Source organism: Saccoglossus kowalevskii, chromosome 19 (assembly GCF_978046115.1).
Source record: "Saccoglossus kowalevskii chromosome 19, keSacKowa6.1, whole genome shotgun sequence".
Classification (NCBI taxonomy): Eukaryota; Metazoa; Hemichordata; class Enteropneusta; family Harrimaniidae; genus Saccoglossus; species Saccoglossus kowalevskii.
In genome coordinates this window covers 10,829,541-10,854,478 of record NC_140659.1, presented here as the reverse complement: position 1 = coordinate 10,854,478, position 24,938 = coordinate 10,829,541, and the positions used below count along the sequence as shown (strand labels likewise).

General features: G+C 35.8%; 2 protein-coding genes and 1 long non-coding RNA gene across 3 annotated transcripts; 2 read left to right on the top strand and 1 right to left on the bottom strand.

The window, feature by feature from the left end:
• Nucleotides 1–584: 584 nt before the first annotated feature.
• On the top strand, nt 585–1,631 carry LOC146730268 (uncharacterized protein F54H12.2-like). Its single transcript, XM_085494083.1, has one exon. It carries the CDS (start codon nt 585–587, stop codon nt 1,629–1,631), a length of 1,047 nt encoding a protein of 348 aa, XP_085350209.1.
• A 1,715-nt stretch (nt 1,632–3,346) lies between these two features.
• Nucleotides 3,347–4,328, bottom strand: LOC146730267 (uncharacterized). Its single transcript, XM_085494082.1, has 2 exons — nt 3,741–4,328; nt 3,347–3,568 (listed from the first exon to the last, which is right to left on the bottom strand). The coding sequence occupies exons 1-2, from the start codon at nt 4,326–4,328 to the stop codon at nt 3,347–3,349; spliced, it is 810 nt and encodes a 269-aa protein (XP_085350208.1).
• Nucleotides 4,329–16,102: 11,774 nt separating this feature from the next.
• On the top strand, nt 16,103–21,787 carry LOC146730266 (uncharacterized). Its single transcript, XR_014927442.1, has 3 exons — nt 16,103–16,158; nt 20,882–21,048; nt 21,678–21,787. It is a non-coding gene; the product is annotated as an uncharacterized LOC146730266 (long non-coding RNA).
• Nucleotides 21,788–24,938: the final 3,151 nt, after the last annotated feature.

Below are 24,938 nucleotides of genomic sequence, written 5' to 3'. Positions count from 1 at the left end.
TCCTGCCGATTCGAACGTCAACATTTGAGACTGTGGAGATTGATATAAGGTCTGATACGGGGGAGAAGGTGCCATTTCAACGCGGACGAGTGATCGTGACGCTGAGTTTTCGCAAAGCTCGTCCTTCGCTAGTGTGAAGAAAAGATGAACAGACATCGACCTTACACTCCTCACGTGGGGGTTTATAGAAATTACTACATGAATCAGATTGGACGAGGATCTGTATTTTCTGGCGTGAGACTGCAACGCGGATATGGAATCGGAAGTATGTTTCCTGGATTGGCGAGATCGGCCACACCTCTGTTAAAACAAGGTCTGAAAGCAGTGGCAAAACCAGCGCTCGATGCCGGTTTGGGTATTCTAGGTGATGTTGTACAAAGGAAAAACTTTAAAGAAGCGGCTTCGAGTAGAGCAAAGACTGCGGGTCGTCAAATTACTTCTTCGGTATTGAGCAATTTATTTGGAAGACCCTCTCAAACGGGGCGAGGACGCACCATCAAAAGAAAGAAGACAACAACGAGACGTGTCATTTCTTCCAAGGCTAAGAAGAGGAGAAGATCTCCAGATATATTCGACTGAACATCATGGCTTTTGTACACGAACACTCCTGTGAATGCGCAAAGACGGAACTCGATCTCTTTACTATTCCTCCGACACAGACAAGTATCGAAAAAGGAAGTTACGAAGAGGTAAACCCACTCACGAACATAGCCGATGGTCCGATCAAATTTGTAATACCTTCGGCCGGAAGTGACTACATCCATATTGGTTCTACGCTTTTGCACATCAAGGCTAAAATCACGAATGCAAACGGAAGTAATTTGGCTGCGGACGCCACTGTAGGGCCTGCAAACTTGTGGTTGCATTCCCTCTTCAATCAAATCGACGTGTACCTAAATGGAATGCAGATTTCGGATGCATCTCACACCTATTCTTACAGAGCCATGATCGAAACGCTATTGAATTATGGAGGCGACGCCAAATCAACACAGATTGGTGCTGCGATATTTGAGAAGGACACCGCTGGAAACATGAATGTTGCAAACCCAAGGGCTGATGATGATAACGCTAACATGGGACTCAAACGTCGATACTCATATACATCACTCAGTAAGACGGTCGACATGATCGGACGAATACACGGGGACATATTTTTTCAACCAAAGTATTTACTCAATGGGGTGGAAGTTAGTCTGAAATTACATCGAAGTAAAAATCAGTTCTGCTTGATCAGTTCAACCGAAAATCCAGCATTCAAAGTAGTCATCACCGACGCTACTCTCCTGGTGAGAAAAGTCAAGTTGAGCCCCAGCGTACAACTGAGACACGTCGAAGCGTTGAAACAAGGTACTGCAAAATACCCCATCGATCGATGCGTTATGAAAATCGCTTCCATCCCGACTGGTACTATGTCATTAAACAAAGATTTGATATTCCTTGGTCAATTGCCCAAAAGAATCATCCTGTGTCTGGTTTCTAATAAGTCTTTCAATGGATCCTACGAAACCAATCCATTCAACTTCCAGAATTACGGTATCACGTCACTCGTTCTCAACGTTAGAGGCGAGCAAGTTCCCGCAAAGCCATTGAAGACAGACTTCACGGCAGCGGTGGTAGAAGTTGCATCATGACTTATTACACTTATTTACCGGTACAAATAAAATGGGTCAAGACCAAGGCAACGGCATCACTCGAGATGAATATCCCAAAGGGTACACAATCTTCGCATTTGACCTCACTCCCGACGAATCGGCCAGCGATTATCACCTCAATTTGATACAAGAAGGAAAGATTGGTGTTGAGATTCAGTTCAGACAAGCATTGACTGAGACTGTGTCCGTTTTGATTTATGCTGAATACGATAACGTTATCGAGATTGACAGAGACAGAAACGTATTGACTGATTTCTAGCTGCGATGGACACGAATCAACTGAATCGTATTCTGTCGACTAATCCGTACACTAGAAACGTGTTCTACGGCGTTTATGCTGGAGATCAACTGCCTAAGGCTAATGTGTTGGAGTATCCCGCAGCGTTCGTATCAAACACCGATGACAGTAGCGGAGGTGGGACACATTGGGTGGCTTTTTATCTGAAGGATCCCTACCGTGGAGAATATTTTGACTCGTATGGTAGTCAACCCTACTACGTGGAATTTAAGAGATTTCACGATAAAAACGTTTGTACATGGGTCTACAATCATCAAATACTACAAGCTCTGTTCACTACAGTTTGTGGTCAATACGTCCTGTATTACTTGCTGCGCAGATGTCGAGGGGAACCTATGAAGTCCGTAGCCGACTCTTACGCGTGATAGACATTTGAATGACCTTTATGTGAACAGATATATCGAAAACGTGACCGGACTCAACCTCCCTATTTATGACAAATATTTTTTCCCACGCAGTTTTACTAGATGACTTATGCTTTTGAAATTTCACATGTATATATATCGATTTCATATTATTTCTCTTTTTTTCTTTTTATCACAGATGAGCGATTCTGATTAGAAAAAAAAAGTGATTTATGCTTTTGAAATTTCACATGTATATATATCGATTTCATATTATTTCTCTTTTTTTCTTTTTATCACAGATGAGCAATTCTGATTAGAAAAAAGTGTGTATTGACTTTTCGATGTTTTTCGTTTTTCTCTTGTTTTTATTATAATCGAATATTTCTTATATTACTCAGTTTTTAATCCATTCTTTTTTGATTATTTACTCAAACAAAAAACAAAAAAAAACAAAAACAAAACAAAAACAAAAATATATACTTTCTATATACTCAATTCAATTACTCAGTTTTTAATCCATTTTTTGATTATTTACTCATTAGTAGATTTCCCCTTCTTTGTGAAATAAACTCCGTTAGTTTTCAAAATGATGTGTATTTATTAGCGTGTGTGTGTGTGTGTGAGCGCCCTCTACGATACATTCTGAAAATCTTTCGTCCACGCCCGTCCAATTACAAATTAAAAAAACATTCAATTAAAAAATAATTAAAACATCCAATTAAAAAATACTAATAAAAAAAAATGATGGTAATTTATGCAAATGTATTCACGATGACCTCGACACGACCTCGTATTCACATCAATTTTATGTATGCAAATGTATTCACAATATCCCATTGTGACGTCATCCTCATTCAAATGAACCTTTACATCCATTTATGCTAATTTATGCACGAAATCCTATTGTGACGTCATCATTTTTGCTAATCCATGCTTCCACCTCGGATACACTATGGGGACGACCATGAGGGCGCTGTTCATTATGACGTCATCGCATCGCAATGTGAACAGCGCCATCATGGTCGTCCCTATAGTGTAATGTAAACTACTTATCTTTCAACCTTAGGCTTGTGTACGGAATCGGAATCGTCAATTACGATTGCTGAAGTACTTGCTTTCGGTAGTGGAGGTTGGAGAGCATCAGATACGATTTTCTGAAGAGAGTTACTTGTTCGTTTATATGTTCTCAACCCATCATACGATCTGTGACCAGTGCGTTCTTTGATTAGTTGCTCAAAACCTTTTTCATACAACGAAGTCGCCGCAGTAACCTAAAAGTATGAAAATAATGATTTGAGAAGTAAATATACCGACATTTATTTGCATCGCGTTTGAAATACGTTTTCACAATGTACAATATTTGTTTTCAATCGGCGAAATTCAAACACATTTGAACCCATCCCAAGATCCCACCCACCCCAGAATCACTTGAGACAAACTTACCTTACCCGAGTGTCCAGTATGATACCCATCTATTCCAGCCAGATCACACATTCTTTTTGGATATTGTCGTAAAGTATTTACTCCAATCTTCTGTTTAGAAAATTTGAGCCCTCCGATGGACGTCAGTAGACGTCGGTAGAAGGGACCTTTCGGTGGAATACATTGCAAATAACGTTTCAATAACTGAACACAACGCGTGTTGGAAGGATCGCCGTTTTGGCGCACATTTTTATACGGGATTTTCCGCGAGTAATACAGTCCTCCTTGATTATTTTTACACGGTCTACCATTAAATTCAATATAGTCAGCTTGATTGTCTGATCCTTGTACGAACTGTTCGGCTGTAAGGTTACTATGTTCGTCGACTGCTCGGAGAGCGAACACTTTACACACATAAAAGTAGACCACATAACTCAAATTTGTAGCAGACTCTATGGAAAAAACCTTATCCCACATTTTTTTTTCATTATCATCTGTGTATGGTTCAGCTTGACGTTTAATAACACCTATTCCCCGTCTGTCTATACTCTTCATTACACGGTCCAGGGTGTGATGGAATTCCATAAATTCCCGAGCATGTGTATCCATAAAGCACAAGTCAACTCTTTTGCATTCGTCACGTAAATATCTCTGAATTGCGCTACACAGCACACGCAGGCTATTAGATGGATATTCTGTTCCGTCTTGTCGACGAGCCTCGACAACAAAGCGACGCAACCAAAATGAAAGTTCACGTACACCAAGTTCGCTGCATAATCTGGGAACAAATTTGAACACGTCACTACTGCTTACCCCGTGCTTCTCGACTGTTCATTTCTGGCTCGGCCCCATTCATTCCACAGACACTCCCCAGTTAGTACATCTACTCGTGTTTTTTGGCACTCGCGAATTCTGAATGGCAGCTATCTGTTCATTGTCTACAGGTAAACTGAAACGTTGACGTTCTTGTTTTGTTAACTTAAAATCATCTTTTTCGTCGTATTGAGAGCAAAATCTCTCAATGTCATCGTTGTACTCCAAATCGGAGATGTTACTGTATTCGACCATCACTGAGCGCTGCCTGCATTCGAAATGACAAGACCATGCTTTGACACGTGGAAAATTCAAATGTATTCAAAATATTGACCAATGAGTGGAGTTTATTTGAAAAGACCATTCAGCAAATAAGGCTTATTGGTCATATCATTTAACATCCAATCCTATTCGATGAACGCAGATGAGCTTTACTAATTTGAATCTCAAAGAGCATTCTCATGCAAATTTGAAGTGGCACAATCTCACGCACAACCGAAACAGTCACTAAAAATCTCTTGCAATTTAATCGTTTTATGCATGGGGATGCATGGTATAAGCCGTTAATCGCAACTCGTTGTCGTGCGTTTACAAGATGCTGACAAAAACTGTGGCTTTTATAGTTATAAACGCACTCCAACTCGTGCGATTAGCTATACATATTACAGTGGTATTGATAGTGCCGATATGCAACAACGTATTGACAATCTTGTCTGCAGTTTTACGGTACATCTGGAATGAATGTCTTCTGCATTTATCAACCCAACGATGTACAATACAGTGATGAATTTGTTTTTGCGTATCTGTTGATCGACTTAATTAGTTAATTACGAGTAAATGCTGTGTTATGTCTGTTATCGTTTCGGCCCATTTGAGGTTCTGGAGGGAACTCGACTCAGTGATTTGGAACTAATTACGAAATAACCGTCACTATTCGGACTACTATTTCTGACAGTTAGTATTAGCAATTATTAATGTAGTGAACTATTAATCAAAAGATATGACGTGTTCAGTACTTAGTGTGATTGGCTTTATGATTGAAGGTTACGCCCTAGAGTCTTTTTACTGCATTGTAATTGATTAAGGTTTTGAAAGTGAATAAAGAGAGATTTAGTTGGTCGTGGCGAGTACACCAGGACAAGTCGAGTCATGTAGAGTCTTGACGCAGTCTTGGGCCAGCCTTGCGATAGTCTTGCTCAACTGACCGACTAAGACAAGAGTTGAAACGTATTTTGTTGTGTGCGTCTTATTTGACTGTAAATCTTAAGTGATATTCCCGATCCCGTACCTCAAGGGGACGTGACAGAGACGAGACGAGATCCCCCCTGGCACGTGTGGAGAACCTCAGAGGAAAAGATTCTCCCCCTGATAATACCAGCACTGATTGGTGAAAGACAGGTGAACTCGCCTGGACGTCCTGGGGTTTATATAGATTTAGAACTGGTAGAGTTTCTTTTATCAGCTAGTTTTATATATACAATTATTTCAGCGATGTTACTTGTAAACAGAACAACACTGATACTGCATTCATTAAAACTAAATGGCCGCCAGTCGGCCATTTTAAATTAGATCTAAAAATAAAATGACGTGCATCAATGTCCGATAATGTCCAACGCGTGCACCAAGTTTAAACAAAATCCATCCACAAATGCTTGATTTTTTAGCACAAAAATGGCCACAATTTGGCCATCTTGAATCAGATCGTGAAACAAATTGAAGTGCATATGTATAATAATATTTATGATGTATGTGCGAAGTTTGATTGTTATTGGTCCAGGCATGTCTAAGATGCATGTCCGGACGCACAAAGGTCAAAACATACGGGGACTAATAACAGGGTTGCCCACGCAAACACGTTATACCAGATATACATAGGAAATAATACATTTACAAATATCTGCAATAATTTCTACACTACCTTTACAATCTTCAAAGAAGTCATGACAACAAGTACCCTCTAGTGGGCAAGACGTTTGATGTTTCTTTTTACACGCACGAAATGTTCATTCAACCCCACACACGTCATTTTTAAAACACATACGTCATTTTAAACGCACATTATTTTAATTACAAGCACACCTGTTAGAACCCACTGTCCTTCCAGAGTTGAAAATAAGTATGACCTGTCAATCACCTTTATGACAGTTATCACAATGCACACCGTCTCTTCCCATGATTCCATGCACACTTCCATTTGCAGGGTTTGAGGTAATATGACAAAAACATAAAATAAAGGATGCTGACAAATACAAAGGGAGATTTCACGAATACAAATAGATTTCACGAATACAAATATATTTCACGAATACAAATGGATTTCACGAATACAAATGGATTTCACGAATACAAATGGATTTCAAGAATACAAATGGATTTTACGAATACAAATGGATATTTCATTAACACAAATGGAGATTTTCAGTAGAAAAGGAAAATTTAGTTTCACGAATACAAATGGAGATTTCACTAACACAAACTGATATTTTACGAAAACAGATGGAGATTGTACAAATGGAGATATAATATAAGAATATAAATAAAGGTTTTATGAATATGGATTTTACGAATATAAAAATGTCATTTATAAATATGAATTTAAATCCTCGCACATAAATATTTGTAATGAATATTGCACTCGGTCTTACATATAGTATTGTACTTTGTATATATTTTATTTTTTTACATTATTTGCGCATTCATGAGTGCATGGACAGCAATGTTTTTTTGGAAAACCACTTACCGAAAGCAGTTGTAACAAAAACCACAATTTTACACAATCAGATTATATACATTTTACCGTTTCTTTGGTGTAAAACAATAACGTCCTTGTGACCGCTGACCCGTTCGATGGTATCAATACCATTCGTATTATGCCTGTTCAAGTTTTTTATCTCTACTAATCAGCAAAAAATGCTCATCAACTTATTTAAAATGTAAGGACAAAATGTAAGCAACCTCTTACACCATAGCGTTAAACTGCACTATTCTGATGAACTTACAAGTGATATGTTTGAAATCGGTACTGTATACAACTATCAGTTTCATGTCATATTCTCTTTATGAGCCCTCAACCTACACTATTTGTCGTGACACACTTAGTATCCTTGAAAATACTAAAGCTAATTTCAATGATTGTTATGAAGCACCAGTAACACGAAAAATAGGATCCTGCAGTGGCTGATTTCTGTTGGATTTCTGTTAAAAGCTCGTCTAACCATTTCCAATACGTACACTTTCTGTGATGTGGCGACACTTGATTGCGCATCGAATGGCGACCTATTATTCTATTTTAAGCAGATCACGTGTCGTCTGGTTAAACGACACAGGCTTCCGTTTCTCAGCATGGCTAAAGTTACGTCCGTACAATTTATTCCATCCGTCGCAACAAGCTACGTTCTGGAAATGTCTGATCAGAGTATTACTTGTGCTCAATACAGAAATATTAAGCAACCATCACTATCTGAATCGACCACCTGTGAGAGCAGCGATATATTAACCCTGCTTCATTAAAAAAAAAAAAACTCTTCTCAAATCAATCTGCTAATGAGGTTTATGCTTTGTAGAATTAAATAATAACTTTATTAATCCAGCATGATATTTATTCCATTAGATAACACGCAATTCCAATTTCCAGAGGCTGGCTCTACGATCCTTATTAATTGAGATCTCAAGCAGTTCGATATATGGATCCTAAAATATAGCTGTTAGATTAACAAATATCGCGAATAAGGAAAGCCTTGCACACCGCAGAATCAAAATAAAATGCTCCCCGGCCCAGTACATTCACAAAAATAACATTGCGTACATAATGAATAATGGCTATAATTATTTCATAACATCCAATGCGCATGTGCAAAGCAGTATTTTCAAGATACATTGATTATGGTCCTGTGGTTCCATAAAAGTGCAATATTTGGCATGGCTGTGTGTAACTAAGATAAAATAAACTGCAGTCCTTCTCACTAAATACCGAGTCACCTAAACCTGTAACCTGCCGCGTTTTGTACATGCCGTTCTGGTCAAGGCATACAAAAAACAAACTTATTGAATACAATTTTAAAAGAAAAATTCCGAAAAACTTGTAAAATAATACACGTCCGACATAGCGATGATGTACTTTCTATCAACAATCCTAAATGTAGGGATTATTTTTGAATTTGCTTCAAACTTAAAACTTCAAAATTGTGTCCTAAATTTGACCCCATTGGGCAAGCTCTCTACCAGACTATACGACAAGAGTGATGATTTTATTTTACTATCATTGGTTTATCACGTCTTTACAGAAATACTCTTCTACATATGGCGTACTTTCATAGCTAATATTCATATTAATATTCAAAACGTGTTTGAGTAGATATAGTGACCTTGTGGTTTAATGAAACTGAAACAAAAAATGTGTCAGATGACATCATTGTCATTTGTCTGAGGTAGACATGGGGTTTCATTCTGAAAAAAAAACTTAATTACAATAGAATATTTGGATGGTGCCACATATGAACCAGGTTGTGTTAAATTTATTTAACACCTGACTGCATGATGTGCATGAATAGCTCTTCATTATTTAGATATATAATGTCGTGTACTTGAAAGTTGCCATACTTGTTATGTTTTTGAACAATATATGGTTTTTAAGAATTTTGAGTTCAATATGTAACAAATAACCTAAATGCTTTGTTACGATATAACATTTGTAATCTTTTGATAACGAATTTCAGATCAGTCAGATTTGTTAATGTTGTGGCAATATCTGTTTTGTATTTTTTTGGAGAAATCACAATTCTGTATGTGATAAATATCAATATTCTCTATGAAATTTTATTTATAAATTTATTTAGATTATGGTATCTATGTGACTATTTTCAGTAAGATGGCTTCCAAAGAATTGCTGACTGATGTTCACCTAACAAGATTCCTGTTTTAGTTTGTTTAAAGTATTATGCTTTCATTTTATAACACTAACAATAATACAGGCAAGTTGCATTACTTATCTTTCCCGCATTAATGGCAAAATGTTATGTTAAACCATGAACATTATTTCTATTACGCAAATATATATGTAGTTATAATGGCTCTTAGTCATGCCACCTATTGTTCAGGCCATCCAGTTATTCTTTTTAACCCAAGCTTTTTGTATTGTGTGTGTATGCCGATTCGTAAACAGCCACACTTTAGTCAACGGTACTCGTAAACACCACACAAGGCGCGGTGCATAGATAAATTGTAAACGTCACATTTTTCGCAAGGAATACTGTAACTGTCACACTTTTCCCAAAGGGGCTTTTACATTTGTTTTCAGGTTTTGACTCTTCCTCACTACTGTAAATAAACTACGCCAAAGGGTGGCGTTTTAAGACTTCAGACAGAAACACAATACAGCCCTCTAACATCTGACTTACTAATTCAGAGAATACCTTTATTAGAATGAACTTTTGCATTGAGTTATTGATAATAAAATGGCAGAGTGTTGAATAGACATTTCCATTTTATATGTTAGTTAACGTTATTTGAGCGTCGTGCACTTTTTAGGGCAATTGTTGGTTTAATATTATTGTTTTCGCCGTCACATGTGATAAATAATATTTAGAGCTTGTTATCGTATGTAAAGGCCACAGTAAAAACACTCAGCTTTATTGTGCAGCTGTAGGACCATATCGAGTCACATACATTGGCTATGTATTGACATGCGCCCTCTATTAACAATTTGTGGCAAGTGTAACATGTTTCTGAAACACTGCACATCATGGAACTGTAATCTGTCAAAGCATACATTAATCGAGTTAGTCAATTATTGGCAGAGGTATGTTCTGTAAATTTATAGCAAAAGAAACGCATTCACGTGATAGTACCAGAAACTCCTCTGACCAAAATGGTTCGGTCACATTGGTCCAATTCAAAATGGTTACGCTGTGTCGCTGATTCTGTGTTTTTGTATAATCTTGTTGCGCATTGGTGAGTATCTGATATAGTTTGTGTTCATAGTGTTTCATTAGTGTTTACAGCCACTATTGAGATTCTATATCTTCACACTTTTTCAACGCCTTAGATACATAAACATGGTAGGCAGGAAATTGGAAAAGTTCTCATATTCTGTTGCATGTCCTCCCAGCATCCTGATACAATATAATACTTATATTTCACAGGATACATTTGTTTATTCATTGTCTGTTAGATATGCTTTTGTTGCAAGTCGTGGCAATTTATTTCTTTTTTTTTCTTTCAGTCTGGTATATTAATATTCCCCAGTTAACGAATTCAACTTTCAGCTCATGTTTGTGATGTAGCAGTTTATTTTATTTTTATTTGTTGAGGAGAGGAAAAAGTAAAAGAAAAGTAAAAGCACGAGTAATGTTAAAAAACACGAATAAAAACAAGAACAAAAAGGAGCTTGTAATACATACTAACTAATTAGAAGTGCGTCTATCAGGTCTGTGTAGTCATTTGAGAATGTTTAGATAGATTTTTTTTTAAATACAATGAATTCCACATCTTTCATATCGCAATATTGTGTTGTTTTTTTGCGTAACAATTTGTTGTATAAGGTTTTAATACATTTGCACAAAGAGGGACCAAAGTTAAAATTTTATAGATCTTTTTTAATAAAATTTCATTACGTTCAGATGCTAACACGATGCCATTCATATTATGGGCTTTGTTGTAATTGAGTATTCTATGAGTTATATGTGGGTTTTTCAAATCGCAGTAAGCATGTTTGTGTGTGTGTGTGTGGGGGGGGTGTATGTGTGTGTGTGTGTTAAGTTCAATTATTTTATTTTTAACCCGTTGAAAATGTCTTTTTGCTCGAATCCTGAAACACAGTTGTCTTTGTTTCCCCTTTCTTCGTTCTCACTTCTTTTAAACTCGTGGAAAACTTGTTTAGAGTGCAACAACCGCTGAACCGAGTACAATTTGTTTGATTAAAAAAAGACCACGTATTATGTTTTATGAAAAAAGTAACACGGCATTGCGATTCACGTTTTCAACAGAATAATGTTTTGTAATGTAACTAGTCCACAGAAAATTAAAGAAACGTCATCAGGTTTTGTTTTATTTTGATGAGTAGCAATAGTTTTCTTAAATATAAAGAAATACAGACAATTTAAAACACATGTGGAACTGCCATAATCAGCTACTACGAAATGTATTGAATAAAGCTTTTGCCTTTTTTCTTTATTTTGATCGTACTTCATAAGTTCAATTATTCACTTTTTCTTTAACTTTTATAGAAAATATAAATGTCAATGACATTTTTTACTGTAACATACCGATTAATTTATTTAACATGATATTAATTCTTATTACCAAATATTAGACACAGATGTAACATAAAGCAAAAAAAACAACCTGTATTTTTGAAAATTTAGAGTCTGTTATTTCAATGTAAATTGTGGCCTGATGCGATGACAACACTTAAAGTACGGTTTTGAATAATAACACACGTTTGTGAGGGTAATATCACGGTCTGATGGTCATGCCCATAATACTGAAGATGCCAGAGCCAAGGGCAGACAAAGCATGATATTGCCCGAATGACCATGTGTTATTTATTGTATCACATCGACCAGAAATCCACCATGACAATCACGCTACCATACATCACTCACACGCGCTCTCCCACAAAATAACAACACTTATATTTGTAGTATGCAATATTTTATTTCATGTCTTACATTACTCAATAACATACATACTTTGTTTGCTGAAAAAACTGCGAAATACACACAGTAAATGTTACTTTCAGCCACTGATACTTTTTTCAGTAACCATGTTTCAACAGTGTGAATCGCCCAATTTATCGAGTATAAAATTATTGAAATGAATTGAGAACTTCTCAAACGCAAGTTATTTCACTACTCACCTGGTAAAAATGTGCCGTGGAAGTGACTGTAATGGCTTTCTTACGAACGTACCACACTTATTCACAAGTCACTCAGCTCAGAGTGTTCTCGGTGAGTATCGGTGACACGCACACAGCTCATAGATATCTAAACATATCGGATGGTAATTGTAGTAATTATTTATGGTGAAATTATTTTTCTTCTACAGATGTACCCGATCTCACTTAATTTCAGGTTACCAGAAGGGTACTTTCAGAAGCACTAATTTTTAAGAATTATTCTCACTTAATGAATAATTAAACAAATGGCGATGAAATGTTTGTGGGCCTTTAATTTCAAACTTATTTCTTAATGAAAACGAATTTCGACCACCCACATTTTATATATGTTTTGATTAATACTTTACTGAATTTTGTGTGGAATTGTATGCTCAAATCTTAGATATCTGTGCCAGCTTCATTTGCAACAATCATGTTATTATTGTTCATCAACAACCTCACTAGCATATCTAGTTCTGATGCATTTGAACATATCATTCAGTGTAGCACATCGACACCATTCAGTCATTGAGTGTTTCATTACACCAGGTTTACACCATGATATTTACTGAGTAATTTAGTGCAGCATGTCAACACCAAACAATCGCGGATTAAATCATCATGCCACGTTTAGATTAATCCATTGTAGCACGTCTAGACCAATAACCCATTGCGTAACTCATTATACCAGATTTGCATCAATCAATCATTGGGTAATTCATTATACTACGTCTCGATCATTCATTCACTGAGTTATTCTGTGCAACAAGTCGACATCAATCATTATTTGTGTTATTTAATGTAGCAGGGCCATATCATTGAAGGTCATTCAATGAGTATACCACATTTAGGCCAATCGTTCACACTAGAATAATTGTATAACGACTAATTCACTGTAGTCACGGAGAAACCCCGTTAAACACGTCTACCACATCAATCGTTCTTTGAGTAATTCGGTATACTTCCAAACCAATCGTACTATATGTCCAAACCAATTAATTCATTGTAGCACGTCTACATCAATCATTAGCTGAGTCATTTAGTCTAGCATGTCCACACCGGTCATCACTGAGTAATACATTATATCACGTTTAGACCAATCATTCACTGAGTAATACATTATACCACGTTTAGACCAATCATTCACTGAGTAATACATTATACCACGTTTAGACCAATCATTCACTGAGTAATACATTATACCACGTTTAAACCAATCATTCACTGAGTAATACATTACACCACGTTTAGACCAATCATTCACCGAGTAATACATTATACCACGTTTAGACCAATCATTCACTGAGTAATACATTATACCACGTTTAGACCAATCATTCACTGAGTAATACATTATACCACGTTTAGACCATTCATTCACTGAGTAATACATTACACCACGTTTAGACCAATCATTCACTGAGTAATACATTACACCACGTTTAGACCAATCATTCACTGAGTAATACATTATACCACGTTTAGACCAATCATTCACTGAGTAATACATTACACCACGTTTAGACCAATCATTCACTGAGTAATACATTATACCATGTTTAGACCATTCATTCACTGAGTAATACATTACACCACGTTTAGACCAATCATTCACTGAGTAATACATTATACCACGTTTAGACCAATCATTCACTGAGTAATACATTACACCACGTTTAGACCAATCATTCACAGAGTAATACATTATACCACGTTTAGACCATTCATGCACTGAGTAATACATTATACCACGTTTAGACCATTCATTCACTGAGTAATACATTACACCACGTTTAGACCAATCATTCACTGAGTAATACATTTTACCACGTTTAGACCAATCATTCACTGAGTAATACATTACACCACGTTTAGACCAATCATTCACTGAGTAATACATTATACCACGTTTAGACCAATCATTCACAGAGTAATACATTATACCACGTTTAGACCATTCATGCACTGAGTAATACATGATACCACGTTTAGACCAATCATTCACTGAGTAATACATTATACCACGTTTAGACCAATCATTCACTGAGTGATACATTATACCACGTTTAAACCAATTATTCACTTAGTAATACATCATACCACGTTTAGACCAATCATTCTCTGAGTAATTCAGTGCAACACGTACAAACTAATCATTCACTGAGCAATTCACTGTAGCAAGTCGACACCAATCATTAACTGAGAGATTCATTAAACCATGTTTTTGACCATTCATTCTTTGTGTAATCCAATGTAACAAGTCAAGATCAATCATTCCCTGAGTATTACATTATTTGGTCCAATCAATCTCAGAGTAATGCAGTGTAGTAAATATAGACCACCCATTCACATCACGTATAGACCGGTCACTCTTTGAGTAATGTAGCACGTCTAGACCAAACATTGATTGAGTGATTTATTGTACCATGTATATACCAATCACTCTTTGAATAATTTAGTGTAGCACGTCTAGACCAAACATTGATTGAGTAATTTATTGTACCAAGTATATACCAATCACTCTTTGAATAATTTAATGTAGCACGTCTAGACCAAACATTGATTGAGTAATGTATTGTACCACGTATATACCAATCACTCTTTGAATAATTTAGTGTAGCACGTCTAGACCAAACATTGATTGAGTAATTTATTGTAGCGTGTATGGAACAATCATTCACTGAGTAATTCTTTGTAGCACGTGTAGACCAAACATTGATTGAGTAATTTAGTGTAGCGTGTATAGAACAATCATTCACTGAGTAATTCTTTGTAGCACGTCTAGACCAAACATTGATTGAGTAATTTATTGTAGCGTGTATAGAACAATCATTTACTGAGTAATTCTTTGTAGCACGTGTAGATGACTCATTGTAGCATATAAAGGCCAATTATTCACCGAGTAATTTATTATAGCACGTCTAGACCAATCATTGATTAAGTAATGCAGTATAGTATTCTAGACCAACGTTACTTGAGTAATTCGGTGTAGCACGTCCACATCAATCAGGCACCGAATAATTAATTAGAGCATGTCTAAGCAAATTGTTCACTGATTTACTCTCTGTGGTACGTCTAAACCTATTGGCCACTGGAAACATTTAATGCAGCAGTATTTGCCATCGTCACTTCACCCTCCACGTTACAGCGATGCTCATACATAGGATATTGAACCATGCATTCCTTCTGTTGTTGCCTTTTATCCTACATATTGCTAGACGCAAGATAAACTATTGAATTATTGTATTTCCTTACAGGAAAGTAATACGTAGAACCATGCCTATCTCACACGGATTGTTCTTGCTAAAATGGCATATTAATAAAAAAAATATTTGCTCATCAGTGTTTGTCAAACTCGAGTGAAATAATTGTATTTTCAATTTTATTTGTTCATTGTTCCAAATTTTATCAGAAATTAACCACAAATTTGGCATGCATGTGTGATGGGTAATAATCTTCTTAATTGATTACTAAGGTAGATATCATACTCATACTTTTCTACCAATTCCATTTTGAAAGTGCTCGTTAGTCTCATCTCACAAGTGCTTATAATGTAATTGGCCTCAATGATAAATACAACCTGTCAGTGAGTGAGTGTCTTTTGTGCACAAACCTTGACTATTTCAGTAGACTTGTTTTTATTCTTATTCTACAGGTTTTTTATTACCCATCTATAACATCTAACAGAGAATATGTTGGTCAAGGGATGGTACTACACAAATCTTCAAAGTGGGAATGTAACTTTTAGCTGAGGTAATGAACTACTGTTGTAACGTCGACCCTTATTCTGTCGCGAATACGTGCTCAGTATTAAACGTAACAACCAAGAAACTAGTCTATTACTATTCAGCAGTATGAGAAGTATTCATGTCACATTGACAACCAATGTGTTATTTGCCTTTAATTGTTATATGATATTCATTATTCAAATATTATCATGGGTATGCCAAAATCACCCATGTAATTTACAGTTATTGTCCAATTTTATTTTAATTCTCGTTTGAACGAAGTCCAACATTGTAGATTTATCTTTGTGTTCACGTGTGTGTTGTGTGCGTACGTGTGTGTGAGTGTTTTTCTGACATTGATTGATTATTTGATTAGTTAATTCCGACATACACGTTTGACATTTTGATTTTAATGGCGCACTACAGACTGGAAAACTAAAATGACATTAACAAAATATGACATTTATGCACGGGAAAAAATTGCACGTTTGGCATTTCGAGTAGCTTAGGCATTTTTGAAACTTTTATATTTTTGAAATGCAAGATTTGTCTTGTTGGAATTTTCATATTTTGATTTTTTTTTAAATCCCGCTTTGATATAAGGTTTGCACGTTTGGCATAGTTTAGACACATTTGGTATTTTGGGAACGTTAGTCATTTTTAAAAATCTTTATAATTTTTTGAAAAGTTTGCATTCTTGAAACGCGCGGTTAACATTTATGAATTTGAGCAGCAAAGGCCTGCACGCACGATATTTTAGACACGTTTGCGTTTGACATTTTTGAAACCAAACTTTAGCTTGGGATAACTGCTGCGTTTTAAATTTTAGACACTTTAAACATTTACCCTTTTGAAATGCACGTTTGACAGTTTAAAGCTTTTATATTTTGAATGCATTATTGGTACGCATGCTCTCTGGCTTGCCTGCCTATGATGACAAACCACGATGTTTTAGGAAATGTACTTTAAGGAATGGAGTCTTCGTGCGAATGTTGATTGATTGATTGTTGACAAGTATTATAAGATTGAAAGTATATTGATTCTCAATACAGAAGTGAAACATATTTAAATATACGCTAGAATAAATGTAAAATGTTATCGCTGAGAGCTCCATTGCAATCAACATTTCAAAATTTATTTACATGCATGGTTCAGAATTCTACTGTTTACCTATGTATTATAACATTGTATCTTGTTTATCATTTAATGTTGCAATGTTAGGTGTTGGTCTTGCCGCCTCTTTCTATAACCTTTGACTCGTAACTAAGACTAATTATTTGTTGCTATGATAGTGGAATCTTCCACTTTGAATTGAACCAATCATAGTTATGTATTCTATTTTGACAACATTATGCAAATACTCCAAGCTACCAGATTTTTGGAGGGAGTAGTTCTGGTTTTGACTTCAATGTAGTCTGACGTGTTGTAATAAAGTGAATCTCACGGAATTCTTACTTTGTCCCATGGAAGTCTATTTCTCTACACAACGCAACCCTATCTCATCCACTACAAATGTCAGTGTGGAAAATATATAGAAATAAATAAATTTAACTGTCAACCACCCCTGTGTGTAGGTTTTTGTTGGAGGAAGTAGCCATTGGTCAGGTTATCAGCCATTGGTCTCATTGGTCAGGTTATCTCTGTTTGCGGGTCACTGCAGCCTTTAACCTTTGTACAGAATTACCTAAAATTTGGCCTATGGGTCACATTATATGTGTATATTTCTCCGATGAAAGTTGAGAAAATATATTTCTCCGATAAAAGTTGAGAAAACTGCAAAACATTTTGTCGAGATTTTTATTTTGGGTCCTGGATCCTGCTACTGACGTAGACGTATAGAATTGCTAGACATGTATTGTATGTATTTTATGTAACACTGTTGTGATATTCATTTCATAATTCCCCTTTCAGCACATGCGTGTGATATTGTTCCGGACTACTTTTTGAGTTTACACAGTCAGGTTACCCATTATTGTTAATATAAACCTACAATTTGTAGACTTAACACTCTTGGAAAATTATGTTTTTCAACAAGTCATTTCTGAATAAATTCTCAGTTTCAATATTTTAACAAAAATAGTACAAAATATTAGCATGCCACTCTTTCAAAACGCTGTTTTAAAATTGGCACGCGTCGTGATACAAATTTTAACATTGGTGAAATCTATAAATGTCATGACTCGTCACATCTCGGGTCAGAACTTGCAGCGATTGTCCATTCAGGTAAGATTGTTATTGTCTACTTCATAGTGCGAAAAAAGTGTTTTTAATTTAAAGTTTTCTATGCTTTTGTTTATATGTGTTTACTGATATTTCCTGGTCATTGACGATTAAACAAACATTTTAATTTCTACTTCAATCACGGGACATTCGAATATAATTTGCCGCGCTTGTAGGCTTGCGTTTTTTTTTTTTTGTTTTGCAGAAAACAATATTCTCGGGCTGTTTACGAATATACTTTGAAAGTTTCATGATATTTCTGTTTTGAATTAATTATATTTTTGGTGCACACAAAATTTTTATTCAATTTATAAAGTAAGTAGTTTAGTGTATAACCTAATGCTTTTCGACAACTTTGAAAATATTACCTTTTTCTAAATGTAAATAGTGCACATTTTGTTCTAATCGACCGAATATCGTATGCAGATTTAGCGTGCAAAACGTGTTATTAAAGTAACCGGGAAAGTAGTTAAAACATCATTGTGTTAAACCGACATAGACTTTTAGTTCGAACATATTCGTATCTGCAAATCTGCTTTTTGTAGCGATAATTATAAGTAGTGCTGATCGAACAGTTTATTAGTTCCGTTTTTTGTTAGTTCCAAGGTGGAATATAGTTGTCAGATAACAAATACATGAAATGCCATGCACATTGCCGGTATTGCAACTGATCTTCTTTTGCAAGCATGAACTAGTTTCCTCTTCAAATTAGTGTCACCTTTCCAAGCAGTAGTCAGCCTGTTATTTGCTGAAACGTGGAATATTAAAGTGTTTGTGTATTATACTCGGTTAACGTTAACGTTTCAGTATATCGAAATTTACATAATGCTTGTTTAGTCAATCTACGTCGATAGTCGCATTTATATTAAAAGAGACATAAAATATTATCCTCTTTCCGAAAATCTGTAACAATCGCTATAAAATCGACACACACGGAAATTGGTTTAGAATCCTTGCATTTAGTTGGATAAAATAATTCACTTATGAAAAAATAGGTTACGATCGCCGTCGACCCAAGTAGATATATCAAGAAAAGGTAGCTGTTACTTCTGATGTATCTTGTGAGCACTGGCTCTATAGCAAGATTTTAATCACAAAATCGATGAACTCTCATAACTCATCCCAACGTCCCGAAATGACGTCGCGTGCGTCATTAATGTAGCAAACATACAAGGTTACGTGCCCTTCGTGTATCGTGGAAACGCGTGAATAACTCTGCCAAAGGCAACTGCACATTGCGATTTCGCGTTTCTAGAAAAAACTCGTTAAACAAATATGCTCTGTTATAATGCTAATAGTCTAATTTGGTGCGAAATAGATCCGTGAAACAGAATAATTCTAGGCTTCTGAGCGCACCAGTAATGCACCTAACATATGTAGGCTGTGACTACAGAATAGGTCACAATACAGTATCATAATATCGTTTCGTGACTCGAAATTTCTATATATTTTGAATAGTTACCTATAACAACGATTGGGAAATATTATCTACATAAAAGTTAAATCTCCACGAGTTCAAGTTATTTTCTAGAACAGTTTGGAAACTTTGGGAATATGCAGAAACTTTAGAATTCATTATATCACGGATGCTAAATTTCTGGGTAATATGTGAGTAGAATGTACCTACAATATGAAGTACCATGTTGTGGTTTATATATGCATAACAACTCTTCACATTTGAAGGTTTCAGTTCTAGTTATCGTATTACCATTTATTTGTATGTTACGCGTTGTTTTGTTTGTAATTGTCAAGTTTAGTCAATTTAAAAATACTTATTGTTTTTTTAATGTGCCTCTTTTTTAAACATTTTCATTCATGATTTTTTCATACCAATTATTGGTCACTATTGCAATCGTTAAAATAAGATCATAGAGCGTCTAGTAACTTCTCACCCAATAATATGGATATGACACTTAGTCTACAAAATTTGGCTTTTATTGCGTTGCCATTGTTATAACTTTACTCGGTCCACATTTTATTGAATGCGCTATCCAAGCCAAAAAAGTGATCATGTCATATGTCATAATATTATGATAGCTTATTTTTGCACCCCCTTGGCCGTTCATTATTGGCACGCTAATAAAATAGTGGCCAAATACAAAACATAATTGCCTGACATAGGTTCAACATAATGAGAGCCAGAGAGTTGATGCACTTGTTTATTTCAGACTCGCGCGTTGTAATATCGAATAATTTTAGTACCTTTTTCGTAAATTGCTAATTCTATTCAAACTGTTGAATATCAAAAGACTAGTTACTAAGAACGTTCCACCGGTTCAATAGGTAAGTTAAGTGCCAGACACGGTGTGCGTTTCTATCTCTAAACATTATAAAATGATCACGTTATATATATATATATATGATATACCAACGTGTCTGCTCAACGTATAATACGATACACAACTCAAACATTGTGATAACTAGATTTCTATCATGAAATAATTTTAGAACGATGACAACTTGAGAAACTAAATTTGATCTGAAAACTAATCCAGTTCGCGAAGTATTCTCATTTTTTCTTTCTATAGACTATATGCAAAATGTCTAGACTGATCTTACAAGTTGTTATCTTGGTGGCGATGCTGAGTTATTGTGGAGGGGTTGAGACTTGTGTCCGCGAAGCCTATCAAAAAACGTACGAGATCGGTGGAACAAGAATCACGGTCAATACTGGCCAGTGTGTGTCCTATATACGGTAGGAACATGTGATGTTCACCTTTTGGACTGAGGTAGATATCAAGTCTGGCTGTCCAAGTAACAGTTATTTGCCGAATCCGAAATATTGGTGAGGGGGGGGGGGCAATGGCATCCACTTGAGAAAAGTCTTGATGTCACTAGTTACCGTAGCAGAAGACCAATAATGCATGGCACATCCAGAAAATAGAGGGCTCTTTTTTGTTATGATTGTACAAACATTTACAGGTCATTATTATTTACATTTAAGTAGTTTTGTTATTTCGTTGTCACAGTGGAGTAAACTGTCCCTTTCTGGTCCCTATCCCTGTTTTGAATCATTATGTTAAAATTGAAAATGTTACGATTGCAAATTTAGGTTTAAGATTATCATTAGAACGGAATAGGCTATGCCGTGGATATACTGTAATTATTCTGATTATGTTCTAACCACAAAGCTGGTTTAATTTATGTAGTTACAAGGTAGCAGCCAAATTAAGAGGATGTAACAAGACAGGATGTAACCTCATTGTTGACATGGCTTGTTGTCAGTTTAAGTGTGAGCTGGGTAGAAGATTATAACTGAGGTTATACGAAAGGAATACCTACAGTTGTCATTGCTTTCTCACAATCATTGTTTTTTTTTCACAGACCACGCGTTATCCTGGAATCCAAGTTATTTATGAGTAACGTAAAATATCGTGAGCCGCCAAAACAACGTTGCTGTCAAGTAACCAGTTTCGTTGAACGGTCAACACGCATTCAACGTGATCGTTTATTGTACAACAAAATCTTGAATTGTGGCTTCAGACCGTGCTGAGCTTTGACGACTTGTTCATATGCCTAGCCAAAATCTCAACCGACTAGCAAACGAAACAGAACCTGTTATTGTCTTCAATGTATAGCTATGCTTTTGTGTTTCAGATGTGTTTCATCAAAAAAATAACTGTATGCTATTTTTTCTCAGTAAGCTAGTTGTTTGCCGGTTATTAGGTTGGCTCATAATGTGATAATTTTCACTGATTGTGATTCCTACGTAGTGCAATATGCTTAATTCCCCAGATACAGACAAAATGTGTTTCAATAAACTAATACATATAGTAGTAGCGTGGTTACTTAGGTGATACTAGTACTTTGCATACATTATCAGAGTTCAACCACAATCATATAACGTTGAAAACTTGGCTAACTTGTTTTATTTTATCTATTTAAACATTTATTTATTGGTCGATAGAAAATTGTCAAAAAAACACATATCATAGAAAATATCACTTATTACAAGAGTAACTTTTCCGAAATATTATAATAATTCCAACTTTCACCTCAATTCATGGTTCAACAATTCCGTAACATACAATTTGACGCAGTCCGCATGCGTTCCATGAATTTAATTAAGTTTTCTGATGGAAAGAGAAAAGCGTTTTCAAACTCTCAAAGAATTCAGGTTTGAATTTCGTTGGAAGCACCAGAGTTTCAAACAGTATGTAGTAGAGCTAAACTTTTAAATAACAGACACTTCATATTCTGGCTGCTCTTACGAATTTACGTCAAATCAAATGTATTTGTGTTACTTTTGTTTACTTGTGACTATTTTTTGGTTTAACTTGCTGCTATCATGTTTTGTGCACATATTTTTATATATCGTATTCCGGTCGCCTTAACTACATAACATTACGCGTTACAGACTCCTGACAACTACAATGTCAAGTTAAGCAATTTACCTGATCTTTCAAAATGATGTCAGAGGCACTTACCTAAACCAGTTTGTAAGATAACAGGAACATTACTTTGGGCTAATCGTCTACACGCCTAACATAGATATACGAAGTGCATAACGAATACAATAAATCGCACACAGTCACAGGTTTTACAATCAAATTCATTGATCATAAACAAACTGCTTACAAAGTTGTGAAACGCGATTGCAATGGTGGTAGATTTACATGGAAATGTGACCTATGTTGTTATATTATCGAGACCGATTGTTAAATGTTCGAAAGAGTGTATAAAAATGTTGTAAATGGCCGTTTATTGTCGTATTGCCCCTTGAAGCATGTGGAGCTCATAGGTCAACTTGCGAAAATGCACACTGCAAAAGGAAGCAATTTTGAGCATCCTAACATCGAATGATAGAAAATTCGGATAAAATGCAAATGCCCCTCCTAGCCGAGTAGTCAGGTGATCGACGCATCACAAACGTCAAGATCAATCGGTCACGGCTAGTACTTGCATTGGTGACTACCTGGCCCAGCTCTTGAAATGTTTTTTTTTGCTTTCGTCACACACATGGAAAAGACATAAAGAAGAAATATTTCGTGTATTTGTATTATTATGATGTCACTAGCTTTTGCGGTCGGCACATAATGAATTTAAGCTGTAAGACGGCAAAGTGAGTGCAAAGTTGGTAGATTTGCGTGTATACACAAACTAATTTTCTGTCATATCACGAAGTTATAAAGTAGAAAAAATTTATAAAATTCAAGCGAAGGCCCAGTATATTTGCAGAGTGCCATATGAGCTGATCGTAACATGTTCTAAAACAGCCTAAAAGACATGAAAAGCAATTGAACAGTTTGTGGGTTTGCTAATATATTTGACCTACGTCATCGTCATATCGACCCCGCAGTTAAATTTAGAAAAACAAATAAGTAAAAGTCTTGGAAAAGCCTTTTATATTAGCAGATTTTTTTATATTATACCACTGGCAAAGCGTATATGATAAACAGACTGCTCACAATGTTGTGAAAAGCGATTGCTAAGTTGGCAGATTTACATGGCAATGTCGTGCGTAAATATGTCGTAAATGCCCGTTTATTATCGTATTTCCCTCTGAAGCATGTAGAGGTCATATGCCAATTTACAAAAGACGCAAGGGCAAAACGAAGCAATTTTGAAACATTAAATGGTCGTCAATTCGTAAGAAATTCAAGTGACACTCAGTGCCGAGTCGTCAGGTTGTCGACGCATCCCAAAAGTTAAGATGAAACGTGCGTGGCGAGTACTTGCATGGGAGACTTACTGAGAGAACCAGTAGGTGAAATACTCTTCCTTGTTGCTTTCGTCACAGTAATTTGTGATACGTGATGTGGTAGTAAAATGAAAGTTGATCTTTGGTGCCTGTTTTTGAAATATATCAATCTCCATTTATGACAGCTGTATGGGAAATATAATGTGCCCTGTCTAACTTACCATGTACCAATGTACTCGGCCACTAGACTTATTGAAAGGTGCACTACCAGTGTCTGTGAATGCCCTCACTTTCATTAGAACCGTAGTCACATGTGATATGGTACATTTGAGAACTATTATTATCCTTGGCCTAGTTTTGGCGTTCGGAGGAACGGGCAGAGGTTGGATTGCCTTACACACTGATGCGAATTGGACAATGCTCGCTAATTATAACTGATGCCAAATCTCAGTATGACTTTGGAACTGGGAAATATTTGACTTGACTTGAGTTTATTAGCACATACACTGCAATCAGAATGAAACTCTTATGAATAATTATACAAAATACAATCAAATTCTTCTCGAGCTTCGAAAAAAAGATTATGATCTAAACATTTCAAATGCAATTCAAAACTAGAACTGGAAACTGACTACCAGCAATACTAGCCAGTTCTAGACATAGAACCATTCAAGAATGGTCAGTTGTAGATTCAGAATAAGCAACGTCCTCACGACCAGTATATGTATTCCAAGGAGCAAGAAGTGTCGGGTTTTTGACTTTCGCTGGATACCTGGGCCAACCGCTCCGTCGACGTTGATTTCTTGTTTTTTGGTGTATAATAACAAGCCGTGTGACAATAGCTAGTTTTGCCTAATAAACATAAACTCGAAAACTAAGTGAGATTAATCACAACTATTATTGTTATATTTCAAATCGTTAATAACCGTGCTGATATACTACGT